This window comes from Parus major, chromosome 2 (genome assembly GCF_001522545.3).
Source record: "Parus major isolate Abel chromosome 2, Parus_major1.1, whole genome shotgun sequence".
Taxonomy (NCBI): domain Eukaryota; kingdom Metazoa; phylum Chordata; class Aves; order Passeriformes; family Paridae; genus Parus; species Parus major.
The window spans coordinates 111,681,784-111,703,433 of record NC_031769.1 but is presented as its reverse complement, the minus strand read 5'-3'; the positions used below and the strand labels follow the sequence as shown (position 1 = coordinate 111,703,433).

Below are 21,650 nucleotides of genomic sequence, written 5' to 3'. Positions count from 1 at the left end.
GTTTCTGAGGCATTGACAGCAAATTCCAGGGAAAGCTGGAACTTTTATAAAAAACAACAAACAACCTGTCTGCCTCCCAAAAAAGACCCCAACCAAAGCAAACAAATACCCCAAACTCAGAAAAATGGTGTATCAGACAGTGCTGACAGTTTACTTCACTGGCTCTGCCTATTACTGAATATTTTGGGTACTTAGCCTTGCCTATGTCTTTTTTGGGTTTTGTTTTCTTTCCTCTGTGAAGTTTCCTCTGAGGTGTCACTTATGCTTGTGATGAGTTTTGTTATGCAGACATACAACAAAGGCTGCTTTGTTGCCCTATGTAAGGTGTGTAGCTCACCAGATAGTTTGCATTTTAAGACTGAGAGTTGATAGGCATATCATTGTATATGATTGTATATCAAGACAATCTTAAGATTCACAGAAAAATTAAAATCAATATGAAATATCCTTTTAATAGATGTTTGTTGGTAGGTTTTGTCTGTCTCTTCAGCAGCACCCTTAAGAGTAAAAGGGCACAATGATCAGTAGAAGGATTGAGGAAGTGGAAAGATTTGTCTGGTACTGAAGACTGGTACTGAGGCCTCTTTTTAAGTTCACCTATTCAAGCTATTAACTAGGATTCCTGTGTATCTTTTGCAATAATTAACTGAAGAATTAATGCATGACTTGAAATATATTTTTAATTCAGTTTATAGTGTATTGATAATGGTGGTTTTCTTTTTCATTGTATGTAACATATCTGGATGCAGTTCAGCTATATCTCAATAATTTGAAACCTTCAAGTAACTGTTTTAAATATAGAACATTCAACTATTTCACATTAACTGGAATATAAAGTAGTATATTTAAAGAAAAAACAACTTATTATTTTTTTCTAATTATTTCTTTATTATTTCACTACTGGTATGTATCAGGCTTGAGGGAATGAGTAGGTTAAAAATAAAATTAATTACTAAAAAATTTTACAGATGAACATAATGAAATGTACACGCATTTTGTCTCCTCACCAAAGCAATGAGTAGAAAAGTTTTCATTTCTTGTTTAATTGCAATGTAGAAAACGGAAATGCATGTTGTCTTTTGTACTTTCTTGAATTACTTTTTTACAGTACATTCCTTATTTCACTAATACTTCCTTTCTGTTTTCAGACCAACTTTAACACTGTTCTGGCAAGAGAGAAAATGAAAAAAGAAAACATAATTAATGATCTTAGTGACAAATTAAAAGTGCTTACACAGCAGCAAGAAAAAGATAAGGGTAAGCAAAGTTCTGAAGAAGTATTCATCTTTTCTAATAGGACTATTCCATTCTTTGCAGATTGGTTTTGATTTTTAGTGTTGCTGTAATTCAAAGAAATTCTGTTGATTTGTGTCACAGATTTGATTGAAACACTTTCTGAAGATCGAGCTCGCTTACTTGAAGAGAAGAAGAAGCTTGAAGAAGAAGTGAATAAACTAAGAAGTAGTAATTTTTCTCCATCAACCTACTTAGCAGCAGCATCAGAAGTTTGTGGAGCCTGTGCAGCTGATGTGCCCACTGACACAGACAGATTAGTTGCTGACTTTGGGGCTGAGGGGAGAATGGACTCCACGATGGAAACCAGTATGATGGCTGTGCAGTAAGTATTGGGGCCTTAGACTAGAAACACACAAAGCATGCTCTCATTCTGGAAATGTGTGCTCTTGGGAAGTACAGATGAGCATGTTTAACTCTTCTCCTGCCTTTGATGCTCTTCCTGAAAATACTCTTTTAAACATACATATGTATAGAATTGTGGTGTCACAATCATTAGGAATGAGTGGGTTTGATGACTTTGAAGTATGCAGCTTCAAGGTGAAACTTGACCCCCACAATCATGACATAAAAGAATATACCTAAGTATACAAAATGTAAGTCAAACAGAAGGAAAACTGTAATGATGAATGAGCTGGGAGGCTGCATATTACTGACACATCTTTTTAACAGTCTCTCATGCCACTAGCATTTTAAAGATCCCCAGGCTTTTCCTCCACACCTTTCACAGAAGTAAGAAACCTGACTGAGAACCAACAAGAGGAACAAGGTTTTTACCAGAGGAAAAACCAAGGGCAGAATTGTCAGATGTAATTACATTGGCTTTTGTCAGTGTCCATCTCAACCGATGCTGCCTATCGGTTGAGATGGACACTCAACATACCAGAATCACATACCCAGAGCACTAAACAGCTTGATGGAAGTAAAGATGAAAACAGTTTGTCCTTGCCATACTAAGCTTGCACTTGTAATAAAACAATGAAATACCAAATCTTTAGAAAAAGAGCTGTTTCTTATAGTAATCATTCTAGTCCTGCACTCTCAAAACAGATGTACAAAAAAAATTAAGCTGAGCTTGTGAACAAAGAAATGGTGGCTCAGTGTATGATTAGACAGAAACTTTTACAGGTTTCTGTTGACTGCTTCCTATTACATGAGAGCTAAACATCCTTTTAAGTGAAATGAAATAATGATTACTGTGGTTTAATTATAATCTGTTTTATTTGCTAAGTATTTTGATTGGATTTATAGCATGTTTCTTCCCAAAATTTTTCCGTTTTCTCAACCAAATTAGTTTAAACTATAAAACACATTGTTTCTTCTCTATTAAACTGCTTTTAAAGTACATTATAACTGCTTTAGGAATTACTGTTTATTTTCTTAAGAAATTACTTGGGATGTTAGTATTATTTTATCATGCCCCAGTGCTCAGTTTATCCCACAGATGAATGGCAACAACTAGGGTGTTCACATTAAGTGTCTACCAGAGAGGGCACTTCAGACTACTCTCCAGGAGCCTTTGAGCTATGGGACATAAGAGAGCTGAATTGCAATATCAGGGATTAACTGTCAAAACATGTGGGGCTGTATCTTTCATTCTGGTGTCTTGAAAACCATGTAAAATACCAAGAAATGCCCCCATGTAGCTTGCTAAACTAATCAGTGGCTCAAAATTCACTGGCTTGTTGCAACAAAAAACCTCCTTTGTTTAAAGAAAAGGGAAAAAAAGAATCCAAAACAGCCAGAAATACCTATGCTGATTCCTAATGTGTCTTTCTATGCTGTTTCCTCTGTGCTAGCAAATATATAACACACTTCGCTGAGTAAAGATGGCAGGTAGATGCAGAAAAGGCAATTTTTGATTATTAAAAAAAGTTAGTTTTTAACCTGACCATTTTCTTTCTCTTTTAGTGAAAATCTTCATATGTCTGAAGAAAAGCAGAGGATAATGTTGTTAGAAAGAGTGAGTAGATTGTTTGTGAGGTTAAGTGTTAACTAAGTTCTCAAAAATATGTACATGTGAAACTGCTGCGGTCAGTTATATGCTCTGATGCTATATAGTGTCTGCAAGGATTATAAATATTATTTCAGGGAATGTTTTTCCTAATCACTGAAGAAATTGGATCACTAATTCACTGAAGAAATTCAAAATAAATATTAAAACATTACTCTTGGCCTATCTTTGTTATGTTTATGTAGGCTTTAGTATGAGTGTAATACTCAGGTGTAATACTACTTCTTAGGAGTGACAGATCATTGAACCAGAGAATTTCTGTAGAAAGAAAAGTTACCACAAAAAGTAATTTTCTAATTCAGGCATACAAAACAGCTGAACAGGATTTAAGATGGATTTACCGGTCTCTCATGAAAATGGGTAATTTCTCCTCATAGGCTGTATTCTTGGTAACATATAAGATTAACCCCTGGTGGTTACACTGGAGTATTCCAGATTCTAGTAATTTTTAAGTATCCTGTCATATCTAATTTCATCTCAGTTGTCTTTTTAAAGTTGACTTTTTTTATAAAGAAAAAAGGGTGTTGTTAGCTTCCAGCTTTCTAGGATCATATGGACTAAAATTTGGGACCGAATAAAGAACAGAAATGCTTTCTGTTAAAGGGTTGTGACACTGTATGATGCAACTGCCTGGATGTTTCTGACTATAAGCACATACATGCTTTTTTCTGTCATCTGTTTACAAAGGATTTGTCATGGGTAGAAACTATAACCTAGTAATATATTACATTTCTTTTTTTGTTCTATCACTGGCATGTTTTTCTAATGGAAAGAAAAAGTATGAGTATGGAGGTAAAATCTTAGCAGTGGGGTTTGGAGCACTAAGATAATTACTAGACTTCAAGGGTTTTTGTGCATGTCTTGTTCAAAAGATGCTCTGATAATTGTTTTAGCAGTATTGTACAAGTAGTTGGGCTCTAGTCATATCAGAACTTCTTAAAAAATTTTTGTACTGTATATATTATCCAGTTAATCAGATTAAGATTTTCTTTCAGACTTTGCAGTTGAAAGAAGAGGAAAATAAGAGATTAAATCAGAGATTGGTAAGTATTTGTGCAATCCATTTTTTAAGCCTCATGAAAAAAAAAGAAAAGGTTAAAAATGTTAAGTTTGTTAAAATCTAATAATTTTTATATTAATTTTTATATTAATTTAAACTATATTTTAAGTGCTAAGGCAAGTGGTAAATAGGTAACATGATAGCCTTCCAGAACTACCTGAGCTTAGTCTTCTCATGGAAAAACATTCACAGGACAGGAGAGTGACTTCTTCCCAAAGAACACAGACCATCCAGAGCTGGGGTAAGGGGGTATTAATTTCCAGGGCACCATGACTCAGTTTGCAGCAGCAGTAGATTGGAGGCCAGTTTACAAGATTATAAATATGCCTGCACTTTAATCACAATTGGGAGTGTTAACAATAAGTTACAGATTGTTTTGGGAAAACTGCACCTGCCAGCTTTGTAAGGTGTGAAACTGTAATTTTGCCCAGCAGCTGGAAATGCAGGCAGCCACCATATGAAATGCTCAAATACAATAAATGCCTATGGAAGGAAAAATAACTTGGTGAAAAAGAACCCTTGTGTCCTGTACTGTAAATTCTCTTTTATTTATTGCCACTTTATCCTTGCTAGCAGGTCTCAATTTTAACTCTTAAAAAAATTCCTGAGTGTATAGGAAATGGGCACATCCTTTGGTTGGACTGGCCATGGAGATCATACTTTCTTTAAGTGACAAGGTGATACCTAGAAGTTTAGTAGGAACTGGTATCTGTGTGGTGAGAAGCTATATTCATATCAGGTGTAAGAAAGGATTGCAAGACATGAAAAAGTATAACTTTTAAAGGATTATTTTTAATTTATGTCAGTGAAGTACACAGAATTTATTTAAGTGTAGTTTTTGCAATAAAACTTAAAACAGACCTGGACAATTTTCTAAACTGCTCTGTAGTTTTCCTGAATCAAACTCTTGATCTCTTGTTGTATTAGAGTAAAATAAAATTGAAGAAACAGTGTGTACAAGATAAGTAGAAGCTTATTCTTGTTATGATTAATACAAAGCCATGTAGGCGAAATTAGCAGTTCATTGCTCTCTAAAGCGATTCAAATTTGGTTTCTAAATGGACATAGGAACTTCATATCTTTTCAGCTCCTTACTTATAAAATATAAATTTACATAGGTAAGTTTGTTACTTGCCTCTTTATCCTTCTTTCCCTCTCCCCCTCTTTTAAATGCACTTCTAAAATTGAAATATACATCAACACTAACATTAAATACCAATGTTTATATCTATTGAGATATTTCAGATAAGGAGTTCAGAAGGCATTCTGTGTGAATAAGAAAATCTTCATAGGTCACTGGCTTTTGAAGAAGAACTTGTGGGTTACTTCTGCAAGGAACAAAAAGGAACTCCTTTTAATACTTAGCATGTTATTGCAGGATTTTTGTTAAAGTAATTGAATTACTGAGAAAGGAAATGATTTTTTCTCTAAAAAGGCAGTTACAATTGTACTCCTAAAACATTCCTTACTAGGTTTTAATATTATTCTCAACATGCTAATTTGTACTGTTTTTATTGAAGTTAGAAATTAAGGAAAAATACAGAAATCAAGATACTTTGTGTTTTCATTTAACACTTGTTCCAGTTTTAAAAAATAGCAAGAAAATATCGGATCTGTATATCAGAAGAGAACTCAAACACTTTCATGAACAGTCTAAGCAAATTTGATGGATTTCATGCTAGCTGCAACTTTCTCAAGAAGGAAAGGTGGCCTCTGAAAAAACAAACAAAAAGTCGGATCCTTTAAAGAAAACTGCTGAAAGTGTCATCAGAATTTGAGAGCTTTCTGTGATATACTGCATTCAATTTGGACCCATTCTTTGAAGAAATAAAGAAAATGAGCTGTGAATAGGTTTCAAGCTCATATGAAGACAGAGGATGGTACTGCCTCAGTGGAAGGCAGGGGGCAAGATTAACAATAGTAAGGAAATTCGCTGTAGGGAACAATATTTGAGTTATAGCTGAAAAATCACATGTTAAACTTCAAGTGTGAGCAATCTAGATTTGAATAGCATATATAAATGGTTCAGGAAGTAGGAATGGATGGAAAATCTGCAGGACCTCTAGTCAGAGTTTCTGTGGAGCAATTATGAATTGTCTTTTGTAAGGATGTTACCAGATGATAGGGGAACTGATACATTTACATCTGAACAGCTTCTCCAGCTACTTCCTGCATGTGGGATAGATATTCCTTTGGAGATAGAAGTAATATTAACTACCCATTGTCGTTTCTTGTTATCACAGTTATTGTAGAAACTTCGTGTGCACTTATATTTATTTTTAAGTCTTTTTTGTCCTATTGAAGTTGGTCCATGTGTCAGTATTATATTAATTTAAACAGAATTAATGGCAAATATACATATTGGAGATAATCCTTATGTCCAAAACCTTACAGAATTGAAACTTTGTTTGGTCTTAGTCAATCTGACTCCAGTTTTGTTCCAGGGAGTGCTGCCCTATTGATTACAATGAACCTCAGATTTTGTGCCAGTTCATAGAAAAACTGAGAGACTATATTGAGCTCAACATCTGGAGTTGAATTGTAATTAACATGTTTAATCTGTGGTGTTCTCTCTTCAGCCTTTTCTAGTGCCAGTGACTTCTCTGTTGGAATGGACAGTTTTATCATAGGTCTTGTGTATGCCCAGAATAAATCTTCACTGGCACGAATATGAAAAGCCCTTCCTAATTTTAAATAATGAGGAAGAAGTTAGTTATGCAGGAACTTTTATAATCAAAGGTAGCTATTAAAAAAATAAAGTACAATAATCAAAACCAAATCACAACCAACCAAACCCACTACAGAACAGGATGATAAAAGTGTGGTGGGTTTTCTGAGTGAATATAAAATCTCCAAAACTAGGCACTGTTTGAAATCAATTAAAAATCTTCTTGCCGTATTCTTACCTGTACTGTATATTTCATCATAGCTTGCCAGTACTTTATAGGTTTTCTCTTTTTTATAGATGTCCCAAAGCATGTCGTCAGTATCGTCAAGACATTCTGAAAAAATAGCAATTAGAGAGTAAGTACATGTTAATTTTCTTATAAACAGATGGATATGTTTTCAGTAAAATAAGTGTGTAGTTAATGTCACAATTCTTCCGTTCTTGCTCTGTGGTGAAAAGATGCATAGATCACTATAATTTAGCCATCAGCTATTGAACAAACCCAGTTGAGCATAAATCAAATTTTATAAAACTTCTTTATAAACAGTAAAACGGTCTTTTGGAATTCTGTGTCAGTGACTTTCTTGAATTCTGTACTTCATGGGATTTTAGAATTCTCCGAGGCTATTAGATTACTTCTTTGTTTATCTGTAACCTTGAAGTCATGCTAAGAAAAAGGAAATCTATTCATCCTGAATATGCATTGTGCTTTGTTATATTTCAAGAAAAGTCTTACCTTCCTGATGTCTTCAAAGTTCTTGTCTAACTCTAACGGAATTAAATAAAATTATCTCAAACATTTTGTTAGGTATTATCAATCTATTAGCAGCTGCATGTAGAATTGTTGCTGGAAAAAGAAGTATTCTTGTGAAATGTGAAAGCTACAGACAACTTCTTAATTAATAGTAGGCTTATAAATTACTTGAGTAATACAAAAAAAATCTTTTGAGAAAGAAAACCTGCCCAGATTTTTCTGTTAATGTTTTCTGAATTACACCAATTTTCAATTTTTGCTGTAACAAGATCAGCAGGTGAAGGATCGTTTTTTTTCCCTCTAGCATCTGAAAATTGTCACAAGTGTCTTGTTAGTTTTTGAGGAGGAAAATGGTATGAAAGAAGAATTTGTCTGTCCAGTAAGAGATGTTATTAAGTCAATGTAGCCTGTCTTCATAGTAAGTCCAGGCTTGGAGTCCAGAAAAGCTTGGAGTATTGTTTATTTAATTCAAAAATGAACTTTAAAGATGATGACCTTAATTTCTCTAGATCTACTCAATTGACTGTGTATCTGTAGTCTCTTTCTGTGGAGAAGTTTTTCACTTTCCTTTGCATTTCCTCATCCCCAGAGGAGTAGTAATATTTATTTTTAGACTCCCTCACGATCTAATGCTTAATTTGTAACTATTTTAGACTTCATTTCATTAATGGGTAAATAATTTACTTGCAACACTTCACACTGTGGAGCAGGAAGTTTGGAGACAGAGGTTGTTCTTTGAATTCTGTTACTGTAACTTCACATGAGAACTTGTTGGCTTCTCGTGTTACCTTGGTGTCAGGAAGAAACAGAGTTATACTTTCCCTACAGTCACCACAGTGTTTCCTTGGCTTTTCATCATTTGGTCACAGATGAACTCTTCATCCCTTCTTTGTCTTTTGTGCTTACAATTTTAAGATGGAAAGCTGCATAAATGTTTGTGCTGTATTTTTCTGTGTTCAAATTTGCTTCAGTTTAAAAGAACAAAAGAATGCTTGTAAAACCGCTACAGTGATGGTGAATAAAAAAGTAACTGGTGAATAAAAAGTATACAAAATTGAAACATTAGCATTTAATTAGGTACTTCTGATTATATTTTAAAGAAAAACTGACAATTCTTTTGAGAAAAATAATTTGAGCTGATGGGTGTACATTCTAAAATACTTTTTAAAGATAGCCTGTTTTTGTTGACTTCAGAAAATAGGAAATGTATATGAGTTGGTGTAGCAAGTGGAAATGTCTGCTGCTGTTCAGTTTAGTCTGTCTCATGAAATGCATGAGGGAAAAAATGTAGTGTAATTATTGTAGTTTTAAGCTTCTGTGCTTTTTTTAGTTAAGTTCTGTGATTTTATTTTTTCTCCCAGTTTTCAGGTTGGCGATTTGGTTCTCATTATCTTGGATGAAAGGCATGACAACTATGTGTTGTTTACTGTCAGTCCAACCTTATATTTCTTGCACTCAGAGTCCCTTGCTGCATTGGATCTCAAACCAGGTGAGTGTGGTAAGTGTCAGATTTTTTTTCTAATTATTATCTCAACTTACAACTGAAACTCTTAACTTTCTAACAGTGAATGATTTTTATATGTATGTGATAAATACAAGAGGCATGTAATAGTTGTCAGCTATCTTTGTAGCTTTTTCTGCTTGTTCTGATTCAAAATAATTTTCAAGGCAGAACATTTTTAATTAAAAATTTATATAGATGTTGATATCTTGGAAAAGTGGGAAAAAATATCTGCATCTTCAAAGTAAGCTGAAAAAAACAAAAAGAGAATATGCCAATTCGGAACACACACAGAGTATGTTAACATTCCCATCAGGCTGCTTTAACTACTCAGTATAAATAATAAATAAAAAAATGTAGACAACTATATATGTGAATTTGCAAGCAATATTTTTGTTCATCGTTTTTCCACCAAATTAAAATGGTATCTATTATAAATTTTCAGAGAAGACTATCTGTATTTCTTTCTTTATGTTCAAGTTGATGGCACATTTACTTTTTTCCTTCCATGATTTTCAAGGCTTTTTATTGGCTTTTTTTTTGACAGCTATCTAAACTTGGTTTAATTGAAATCTTTTTAAATGAGGAAAAATAAAAATTCTTTGTACTAAACCATGAGCTACATGAAATGGATTCATGGAAATGTCTGTAAACAATCATATTTTTTTTGAAAACCCACCTGTGTTCCAAACTTTATAAAAACATCTAAGACTATTCATCAAAAGAAAATCTGTATTAATTCCAACTTATCAGTGAAAGTTTCTGTGTTATAGCATGTCACAAGCTGTCAAATAATTTCCCTGAGCAGACTCACTGTAGATTGCAGTTACAGTGAAAGATGATAGATCTTGAATAATTGTCTTGAGAAGACCGCTAAGCCCTAACTGGATTCTGAATTTGTTGAAGGATCTGTGCCATGTGTCATCTGTGAAACATAAGGGAAAAATGCCTGTCTTACTTCCAGATGTAATGTATTCTGAACTATGGCATTACTAGTGCATACATAGCTGTGTGAAATACTGGGTTTTTACATATATAAAGTAAAAGCAATGCCAGTTTGTATGTTACTGTGAGTGCTTAATTCACTGACCTGTTTTTAAATGGACTTAGCTTGCTCTGCTCCTGACCAATTCCTGAACAGAGTTAATCTCTAATTGGAGAAAACTGCACATAAAACAAACACCAAGACTTACCAATTGCCTCAGGGACACATTTGTCTCTGTCTCACTGCTTCAGGAAACCATGTCTTGATTCTATTCCTGCAACAGGGAAGTGGGGAAAATGAAATTCAGAACACAAGCTGTATTTGTGAAAGGTTAAAATTGGTGTTGGCCTAGATACTGCAAATTATTGTACTAAGGGCCACCAAAATGTTGCAGTTAAACCTGACCTTACTTAGAGTTTGTTCGTTTATTTAAACTGAACTTTTTTCAAAAAAATTCTGCTTTTAATGAAAATATCATGTTATATCCTGGTACCTGTAGTTCATTATCCAAAATCTTACATGTATTTTCTCTTTAGCCTCGGGTGCATCTAGGCGACCTTGGGTGCTAGGAAAAGTGATGGAAAAGGAATATTGCCAGGCAAAAAAGGTAAGAAAATAGTAATGAGAAATATCTGTGATTAATAGAGAAGAAAGTAAATTTTAGTATTTTTAACAGTTGTGACAAATTCTCTCTGCATAAGAAGTTAGATGAAAATTGTCCTGAGTTCTGCTATTCCTGCTTTTCTTTTGAGTCAGTGAACAGCAAGAGTAGGGGAACCAGAAGAGTTGAGCAAGCAGTGGGTTGGGTGTTTGCACCCACACTGTCGAGAGCCTTGCCAGACTCCTGAGTGACTCCTGATTATTGAGTAGTGGGAATCAGTTTGAGCTTAAAAATACAGATATCAGCAGAATAATTCCACGTTTTAATTTTTTTTTTCTTTTTTTTGTAGGCACAAAACAGATTCAAAGTTCCTTTGGGTACAAAATTCTACAGAGTGAAAGCAGTACCATGGAACAAGAAAGTATAACACAACAAAATTTTGGTTCATTCTGTCTCCATTCTTTTTTGACTTGTCCTTCAGTGCTCGTTCATCGCTCCAAATACCAGGCCATCTTTTTATACTGAGGTCATGTGACAAGATACGTCATTGATGTACTGCTTTTACTTTTTAACAGGTGACATTTTAGGAACAAGAAATTCATCAAAAACTCTGGCCCTAACTGCTTCAATTTTTTTACCCAGATAACTTTAAGAGTGTGGACCAAATGAGTTCATTTTCTCGAAGGGCAGCCACATGAAACATGGTTTGTTTGCCATGTTAATTGCCTGTTAAATATACATTAGCTTGTATTTAGATGTTAAATGTTAGTTACCATTATTACCAGCATATGTCCTTTTGTGAAATCATTATCAAAGTACTTGCACTCTTTAACAGATTCTTTATATGTGTAAAATTCATCAACTATTTAAAGAGGGTGTTCATTGCATGCAGATAATCATATAATTTTTCTTCAACATGAGTTTGCCTCAGTAGATGAATAAAAATAACTACTGCAGCTTGTTTCATTACATGAAAATGCTCTTTAATGTTAAAAAAAAACCTTTGTAATTTGATGGGCTGATTTGGAAAATCAGTCACAGTTAGATCTGCAATCTTCAAAAGCACTTTCGATGGATTGATCACACAGATTCTGAAGGGAAGACACCTGTGCCATTTATTCAAGGTGAAGCACTTGTTCTTCCCAGCAAAACAGAAGTCTTGTATTAATCTATTTAGAAAAATCATATTGATGAAATTGTATTTCATGGTTGAGTTTCAGGAAAAAACTCATTGTACATTAACCATACAAGAGTCATTTAAGTAACAAATTATTGTAATTGTAAAAGACATGTAGAATTTTAAAACAATAAAGATTTGAAACTGTATGTGTTTGAAGTATTTGTGTGCCTTTTAAATGCTATCTCTAATATTTATTTCATGTTAATCTGTTGCATCTTCTCTGCAATTTCTCCAGTGGTTTCATTACATAGGAGTACCCAAATTTTCTATGAGATGTAATTTTCAAAATCATTTGGGAATTACAAGAATTACCATGTAATCATAAAAATGAGTTTAAGTAGACAGAAATTTTAATTTTGTCAGGATATTAAATGGATAAAGGACATTTTTTTAGTAGTTATACTGCCTACATTTTTAAAATGTAGCCTTATTTATTTTATTTTTAATAACAGCATAAAAGAGATGTACTATAAATGTGTAGCCAATGGGAAGTGAAATTATGAGTTCAGCTATGAGCTTATGCCTAGGATTCAATCCATAAAGTTATTCAGCTGTGATTTATCTTCAGGTGTGGAGTGGAAGAGATAAAGAAAGAACCACATGAAAATCTCAGTGCTTCTGCTCATATGTTGGAAATAATACTTCTCGAGACTAGCCAGTCCAGTTGAATACCCAGCAGCATCTGTAAATGCTTTATTTAAAATCTTGTTCCATAAAAATTTTAAGTTAAGGTTTTTATGAAATGCATGGGCTTGTAACTGTATCATATCTTTCATCAAATAAATCTGAAACAGTTTCTGTGGAAAACAGAATGTCATTTCATCAAGTTGCATTCTTACCTGGTTGTTAAATTTACTAGTTGATGTACTGACTTCTTAAAATTAGTTTTCAAATGTGCCCTGTTCTTCAAGAATAGTGTTACCATAGTTGAGTAGTGCCCAATGTCAAATGTGTACATACAAATAGCATACATCTATAGGACAGGTTTAATAAAAAAGGCATAAAAAAGGCAAGCCAAAGAAACAACCCATGGTGCAATTTTTTTTTTAATCATTGAAGTTTTCACCTTCAGCTAAACAGGAATTCAGTTCTGTCTGCAGTTTGGTGCACTCTTGTTCATTGAGTCACAAGTGGTTTAAGAAGTTGCTCACATGCTATAACTCATGTCTTCTAATATGCCAAATGTTTAGAAGCCTTGATGTCTTTTACCCATTGACAAAACTTTCCCAGTCTCAGATACTACTGCTGTGAATATTATAAGTCTTCCAGGGATTAGTTATGTCTTGGAAGCCATCAGGCTTTGCTAAGAGGCACTGAATGCTTCCATTTCTGGGAGGGCAGTTATTCCTTGAATAGCAGCAATGAATCTGTGTAGCAAGGGGCGGGGAAATCCAGTGCTGTAACATAAAACCCCACTCTTTTGTTACTGACTAGTCTACTTCAAAGAGAAGTGAAATGTTTTTCATTTCATGAATTTTCTCCATGGAGGGAAAGGATGTGTTGTCAATCAAGTTCTTCCAAGTTGGATAAAACTGCTAATTTAATGATGGCCCTACATGACAGAGTACCTACAAGTGGCACTCCTTTTAGGACATACTAAAATAAGCATTTTTCTTATGCTGTGAGCACTAAGGCTTGTGTGTCTTTCTGCTTTGTGTTGATGACGTACCATGAAGTTCATTTGTTGCAGGCTCTGAGATGGTGCCATGAGTGCTGAAGTCAGGTAAGTACAGAAATGCTGAGTTAACCTCCTCACCCAAAAACCTCAGAAATTCCTTCATCTTTGTCTATAAAAACGTCTAAACTTTCTATTCTTGTTTTACTGTTGCCTAGATAAAAAATACATACTTTTAAGCTTATATAGGACAGTAGCAGTGGTGATTTATGGTACTATGAAAGTTGGCTTGATTTCTAGTTTAAGACATGTCTGAGGTTTATATAACTCAGAAACACATGTACAATATATGAAAGTGAACTTGGGAAGCACCTAAATAAATTGATTAAAACAAAGTGCTGTAATGCAAACTACGAGGGAAGAAAAACTCCTTCCCTGCTGATATCTGCCACTTAAAAGAATGCCAGGATGTATCTGTTATTGTTACATGACATCATATTTTTAAAATATAAATAAACAGCAGTGGCTTTGGGTTTTAGGAATATTTGTCATGTGATTCATTTTATAATCTTTATGTATATTCAAATGGAAATTCTGTCAAACAAACTCCTAACGTATTCAGTAATGATTCTTAACAGTCATTGAGAAAAATGTAGTTTACATACTTTTTGTATGTCACAGCCTTACTAGTTGTTGAAAGTATGTTTGTTATGTACCACCTATGTGCTTCATTTTGCTCCATAATAAAACTTTGTGTATAGCTATATAATTTAGATGAGGAGCATGGTCAGGAAGGATGGGGGAGAAGTTACAGGATAAATTTGATGATCTCAAATTTCTCAAATTCTTTTGTGGAGCAGCATATTGGAAACTTAGCAAATATGAAAAGAAAAAGCCTTTTGTGCTACTGCTAATACATGTTTATTCCAAAGTCTGCCTTTAGAGAGAGGAAACTTATTTTTCTGCAGAAAGGAAAATGAATGTTAGAGAAAGTTGACTGAAAGCAAATGCTGTCCTGCAGACTTAACACAGAAGGGATGTGATAATTTAAAAGGGATTTCTTCCAGTGTTCCTGGAAAGCTATATACATTTGAATACTCTGAAAAGGATATCAGTTTTTGCACTGCTCTGCAGTCAGTCTCCTGTCAGGAGCTTGTGCTGTTTAGAATTCAGCTGTGGTGGTTTTGAATTGTAAGATGGTCTGAGCAGGACCATTTTTACACTGAAATACACACTTTTCCCGAAGTTACCTATATTGCATAGTAGAACTGAGTAGTCTGCCCTCTGCTAAACTATTATGTGCCTTTTTGCAGGGCTAGTTTTCTTTGTGACCTACATTCCACCCTTGTTTTGTGGAGTTCAGCTAAAAGCCAGATTGGCTGTAAGCAGCTATGGCAAGAATTAATTAGTATTTGGAGTTCTGTTGCATTCCTATAATTTTTTTCATTAATAAATTGTAATGCAGGGAATTACTGCTTAGTGCCAAATTAATAATTCCAGAATTGGAGCCTTCTCCGTACAAGAACTCCTTTGCCTTCTCAAGCCTTTTGAATTTCAGTAATCTATCTCAATGCTGTGTTTTAAGGCCACTGATGCCTTTAGCTCACTTTAAAAGCCATTCTGCAGTCCTGAAGCACTAATGATAAATGATAAAGGGTAAACAGGTACTTCCTTTAGCATTCACTCTATTAACACTCACTCATATTAACAACATCCACATAAAATACTGAGGAGCATGGAGAAGTCTAGTCCCCAGACTCCAGATACTCCAAATACTGGCTAAGAATTGAGTTCAGTGTTGATGTTCCTCAAGCAGCACCAGATTTAAAGAACAGTTGAGGTTGTAAGGAACCTCCTGAGGTTGTGCCCAGCTCTGTGTTGGGGCTGGAATCTTGTGACATTTTTAATAAAGATCTTCAGTTTGCAACTAATTTGGCAATTGAATATTTGCAGCATTCAATTTAGGCCTTTGTTTCAAAGCCTGGATTGAAACTGCTATTGTAGTTTGAGTAATTTTTAAATTATCTCATATTTCTGGCTCAATTTTCTGAAATTAATCATGGGTGGCATCCTTGCTTTTGCTTTTGATTTGGATTTAACTTCACTATGTGTTTGACTTTTTAGGCAAAATTACTTAGTAAGTAGCAGATTTTCTTTTCTGCAGTGGGGAGAGCTAGTTTCTTACCTCCTAGTCAGAGAAGTTTGTACTGTTTGCAAAAGGGTGTTAATGAAGAACTTTTTCACCACGCTTAGATTAGTAAGTCATGTTTCTGCCCCAGATCTCAACGTGAGACCTGCCTGTTCTGAACACATGGATGCATGCTTGTGCACACAGCTTCAGCAAATGCTGCAACAAGCAGCATCTTGGGGCCTGTTTACCTCTGCAGGGAGTATTAAAGGTGCAGAAAAAATGGATAAAATAAGTAATGCCTCATTTTTATTTTTTAGTGAAGATTAGGTACAGAGCTATGAGGTCCATATGACCAAAACATCCTGCTTTGTTGGAATTTTACACTTACAGGTTGACACAATGTATAGTCATTATCAAGGACATCATAGTGCTTATATGTCAGTTATCAAGGAAGGACAAAAAAATGGCCTGAAGATTCTTAAGGGGTAGCTGTCCTTCTCTGGACTCTGGACAAATACTGATTTGAATATCAGTCCATCTCTGAGCCTGTTAATGTAAGCATAAGTTGAAATGTCAGCACTTAATGTCTAATATAATCAAAGTGCTAATGAGGAGACTGCTAAGCTATGCTTCCTGTGGGGCTGCTGGTCAGCATTAATTGTCTACTATGTCTCTTGTGATTTGTGGGCTGTATTTTTAGCAGTGATTTAACAGTGATTGAGATAGTAGAAAAATACATTGAATACTGTAAATAACAAGTGATAATTTTGTAGACAATGGACAGCTTTTTAAGCTTCAGAAGAGACCTTTATGTAACTATACAGAAAAAGAAGGTATTTATTTTCAGTTGAAATCAACTGACTAAAACTGTCTGCTTTTAAAAGTCTGTAAGCTAGAAATAGCCTTTTTTGGTATATACTAAGATTTCTTGAATTGGAGTGAAGTAATTTTTCAGAGATTGTATTTTTAAAAGTATTTAATCAACAAAACAGCTAAGCAGTAAAATATTTTCTTTTAATTTTAGACCATGTAATACTAATAATATTTCTATTCCTTATGTTTGTAGCTCTTACTTATAAGTGAATTTTTGGAAGCTCAAATAACTTGCCCCAGATATGATACATGAAATTAAATATGCTTCTGTTGACCTTCTAACACTGCATTTTAGAGTTGGAGAAGAATTTCCAAATTAACAGTAGAATGTAAGTGCATATACAGCGTTCTTGCTGCTCTGGAACACCAGCTCTTTTGAACGTAGATATAGGATAGGGTGACTGGTAATGTTTTTTAGCTAAAGGAGGGTAGATTGAAATCAGATAAAAACAACTTTTTATGATGAGGATGGTGGAACACTGGGACAGGTTGCCCAGAGAGGTCGTGTGTGCCTAATCCCTGGAAACATTCAGTGTCAGACTGGATGGGGCTCCCAGCAACCTGATCTAGTTGAAAATGTCCACTCACATTGCATGGGGGTTGGACTGGGCATCCTTTAGAAAGACCTTGCCAATCCAGAATATTACGCAATTCTATGTATGATTATAGTATGTGTGTATATGCTGTGATAGCATATGCTTAAATTTTGGCAGTTTTTAAGCATTGAAAAATTGAGAAATGTTGGCTTATGACTGCATATCAAACTTGGATTTTATGTGCCTTAGGACGCGCTTCTCAGCTAATTAGGTGCTCTTTTCCTGCGTTTGTACTTTCACATCTGTTCTTAGTTATGCATTAAAACCTTGCCTTGAACATATGATTATATTCTTGTCCTTTTTATGGTGACAATTTCTGAGCAGAATGCTTGCTATGTATCTTATGTAAGACCTGAGTGTCTCCAGATAATTTACTTATTTTTGGTACCTGACAACCAAAGTGACCAATGAGAGATACTTGGGCTGCTCTTTCAGACCATAGCAGTCTTCTATCTTCAAATTCTATTCTTTCATCATATCTCCATTATGTAAGCAAGAGGGTAAAGCAGTGTGTTCAAAGCCATGTAACACTTCAAGTAAATTTTACAGCCTTGCTTCTCTGCCCTGTTTGGTGCCTATGATTCTCAGGCACCTCTGGAAACTGTGTTGGTATCCATGTGGGTCAGTTCTTACTCTGTAAACCATTTTTATTTATTAATCCAAGACACACAGTTGTAATGTGGTGTGTGTGTTGAATCACATTCTTAGTATTTTTCTTTGACTGAGACCTGATACACACTCACCAAAAAAATCAGCTTTTTACAATTGTATACCTGAAAGTGGTAGTTCATTTTCAGTGGACTTCTGTTTGATTTCTGTGTAGAGATCTACATTTTTTAGCTTTGTTTTAGGTTTCCGTAATGTATTAAAAAAAAAAAAAAGAATAAAAATCCATCTTGGTGCTTCTCCATCTGCAAGATTATTTCTTTGCTAAGGTAGAAATGTTGTCTTGAACTTACTGTTCCTATTGTCACCTAAAAATCATCTTGAGAAATTTTGTTTAAGTTATGATCCTATATACTATATAGGAAACAGGATGAGCCATGATTCTTACATGGTGCCTTTGGATTGTCTCTTAATTTTCTTTCTTCAGCCTTTTTAGTGTCACTTGTTCTCTTCTGAGCTCTTAAGTAAGATCAGAAAGAGGAACTTCATTGACAACTCAAGTCCATTTGTCGATTCCCTGTATGGTTAAATGAAACCAATGTGTTTGTCTCATTGTGAGGTGAATCACATTTTCCATTGCACGTAGGTAATTTAACTTACTCACTGGTGACAAAAAAAAAAAATGTTGTGCAGAAGTTCTGATGCCTTGGTGCTGGAGCTGATTGGTTGGTGTGTAGTACAAAGTTCTTGTTTGGAAAATCTCAGCTCTTAGGAGCTTGAGAAGTTCATAGATGTACATGAAAGCTGCTGTGAGTAGAGATGCCACAGTGCGGTCTGGCATGAAAGGGGCCATCTGCTCTTGAGGGAAGACACCTCATTTCTAACTGCTGGCCATTGGTTAAACAGCTTTCACCAGGGGGTTTTAGTGCTTGGGGTTTGGTTGGGTTTTTTCTCCTTAACTGCAAGAATTAACCATCAAAATGACAATGCTTTCTGAGCAGAGGAATAGCTGTTTAGTAGGCATTAGTGGCACACTCTCTTGCCTACAAAACATTCTTATAACCAAGTATTTTAATGGATACATTAAGAAACTATGAGGAGGGGAGATGTTAAAGTGGTTTTATTTTCTGTAACTATTAAAAAAATAAGCGTATTTTAAATTTTTTTACCAACTTTCTTGTGTTCCTTTACCCATCAGACAGTGACGTGACTGGTTTTGTGTTTCTCAAGCAACTGAAATCAGTACATCTGTTATTGTGTATCTTTTGTTTTAAACAACAGGCTACAACAGTCTATTCTGCAGGAACATCTTGGGATGTCATGGACTCTCAGTCTAGCTTAGATAATTCTGTCATTTCCCTGGCAATCAAATTTTCAGACAAAATTGAACATTTTAGAAATGGCATTGTCTATTCCCTCCTTGCTTCCTGTGACAGCTGTAGAGGATGAAATCATAAACCTATGCAGGTGTTCAGTGCATATTTTGATTTTTTTTCCTAACTATGGAAATTTTTGTTCAAGCATCCTTAATATTGATACAGAGAACCAAAATTATACTCGGAAGTATTATTTTTATTGCAAGGAAAATAAATCTGTCATGTCTTATACTTCTAAGCATAAATTAATATAAATAGGAAGGCAATCTGAAGAAGTGATTGTTCAGTAGATGTTCTTGGAAACTTGATTTAAAAGATGAGGTGAGAAAAATGACAAATTTTCTGTGTTGTGCTAGTGGCTGCATTTCTCATTTGCTGCACTTTGCCTGTTGACCAGGGAGAGAAGAGTATCCTTAAGAGTTTATGATACTGTTGACTTTTTGTTTTCTGCTCGCCACGGAATTTAGATCATCTTCCATAAATACTCTTCATCTGGCTTTCATGTTTTCAGTTTCTCCAAATTTGTTACATTTAACTTGTTAAATTGTTTCCCTGGGTTGGTGGGATTTATTTTTCTTTTCCCTCGGGGATTTCTGCAGAAACCAAGTTGCATTGCAATGGGCTGGATGTTTTTTTCCTTTATGGCCATACCTTGTTGTGTTCAGTAAATGTGGTGCAAAGGAGTAATGTTGGATACCTGCTCAGGAGCTGTGGACTTCAGCAGGATCAGAGCTCTGATGCTGACAGTGGCCCATGATCATACAGCACAGGGTCACAGGCAGGTTCTTTGGGATTCTGATTTGCCTCAGGAATTTTCTTGCATTGATCCAGGCTTCTGTGGCTATTCTGACCCTGGATATAGGGGTGAGGAAGATGACATCAGGAAGAGGAGGGGGTTGAAATAGCTGTGCCACAAGCTTCCTGTGATTCCTCTCAACATTAATCCCAGAAACTGGTACCCAGATGGAAAAACCATTTTAGCACATGTTTTAGAGCCTTGGCCAGGGCTATTGGAAGTAATTTCTGAAATTGTTCTTGAAGTTGAACCCTGAAGCATGTCCTCTGCAGAGTCACTGGTGAAGCAGTTCTGCACATGTTCTGAAAGAAAGTAAACCCAGGACCCTGTTTAAAGCTCACCCCCTTTTATACAAAGTGTGATGCTGCAAGAGGTAAAGATTTATGAGCCCCCTCAAAAATGCAGTTGGCTGCTCTGTGAGCTCTGACATTTCCCAATCACAAATATTCAGTTCCAATGACTTGCAGTTGTGGCATTTCCAGACTCTTAACACACCTCCAGGAGGTACAGTCTCCACATTTTTAGCCTCCTAAAATAGATTAATAGTTTCAACAGGATGTCTGTCACTGTTGCATACCTCTGTTGAGTTCTTTCCAAGAATATATATATTTTTTTTAAGTCTATGAACACAGTTATTAGATAAATGACAGAGAAATAGTAGCACTTCCATTTCTGCATGGTTAGTTACTCCTTTTTAAACAGGCATGTGATTATGCTTCCAGATGAAAGTGGAAAGAGTTGATTTAGTGGTTATTGTCATTTGAAAACCTTTCTAGATGTGGAAAAAAATAAAAAAGAAATTCCAACTCAGGGGAGGTCTATTATTAAATTTTTGAGTGCTTAAAATGACTTATGGTAAGTTACTATTTTAAATGTGTCCCAAGAATCCAGGAGTCTTTTTATAACAAAATCTGTGGGTTACTTCAATGAAAAGCAAAAAAACCCCATGCTATTATTCTCATACAATTCTTTGACATAAGTAATGTTTAAATTTATTTTTTAATATATAGAATTAGGTTCTTTCTCATTTTAAAACCAGACTTAAAAAAAATAAAATCCTCTTTTATTGAGCTGCATCCAATTATGTGTGCAAGGTAGTTAAACATTTATTTTGTGGGTTTGAGACAATTTCTGATTGTTTCTGGTGATCAGTAAAAGTAGAGAACAAATGTGGAAACCCCTTCAGTGGAATTCCCTGCTTTCTTCCCTCTGTGCTTCATCCTTTGACTAAGGCAATATGCCTGGGCCATGCCTCTAACACATGTTTCTATATGGGTTATGTAGCATGAAAACAGCATTGCTGTGTGGATAGCTGTCTTACTCTGGATATATTGATTGTGCTTAATGTAAAGCTGATAATTCTCCTTGTCTGTTTCTGTCTGACTTGAGATTAGTCCTTTCATTAGACCAACGTCCTCTGGGCCTGCTTTGAAAAGTTGCATGCGTTGAAGACACATAAAAAAAGGAGTAATTTCCTGCAAGGAATTAGTTTAGCCTCTGTTTCCTTTCTTTCCACCAAGTTCTAATTTTCATTTGTGAGTGAAAATATATTTTATTTAAAAAGTTATATAAAAAGAATTATAAGGGAAGCATGGGTCTAC

The 21,650-nt window shown here is 34.9% G+C and overlaps 1 protein-coding gene across 3 annotated transcripts in view; it reads left to right on the top strand.

Moving 5' to 3' along the window:
• The window catches only part of RB1CC1 (RB1 inducible coiled-coil 1), a 65,402-nt gene extending 53,200 nt beyond the window's left edge, over positions 1–12,202 (top strand). The window contains exons 17-24 of one of the 3 annotated variants that reach the window (XM_015618636.2): positions 1,149–1,257; positions 1,378–1,618; positions 3,205–3,256; positions 4,303–4,350; positions 7,333–7,391; positions 9,151–9,278; positions 10,812–10,882; positions 11,226–12,202. In XM_015618636.2, coding sequence (XP_015474122.1) covers positions 1,149–1,257; positions 1,378–1,618; positions 3,205–3,256; positions 4,303–4,350; positions 7,333–7,391; positions 9,151–9,278; positions 10,812–10,882; positions 11,226–11,303 — 786 coding nt within the window. In that variant the 3' untranslated portion in view covers positions 11,304–12,202. Of the gene's footprint in view, positions 1–1,148; positions 1,258–1,377; positions 1,619–3,204; positions 3,257–4,302; positions 4,351–7,332; positions 7,392–9,150; positions 9,288–10,811; positions 10,883–11,223 lie in introns of all 3 variants that reach the window. The other 2 variants (XM_015618633.2, XM_015618632.2) reach the window with 2 other exon arrangements.
• The last annotated feature ends 9,448 nt before the right edge of the window (positions 12,203–21,650 follow it).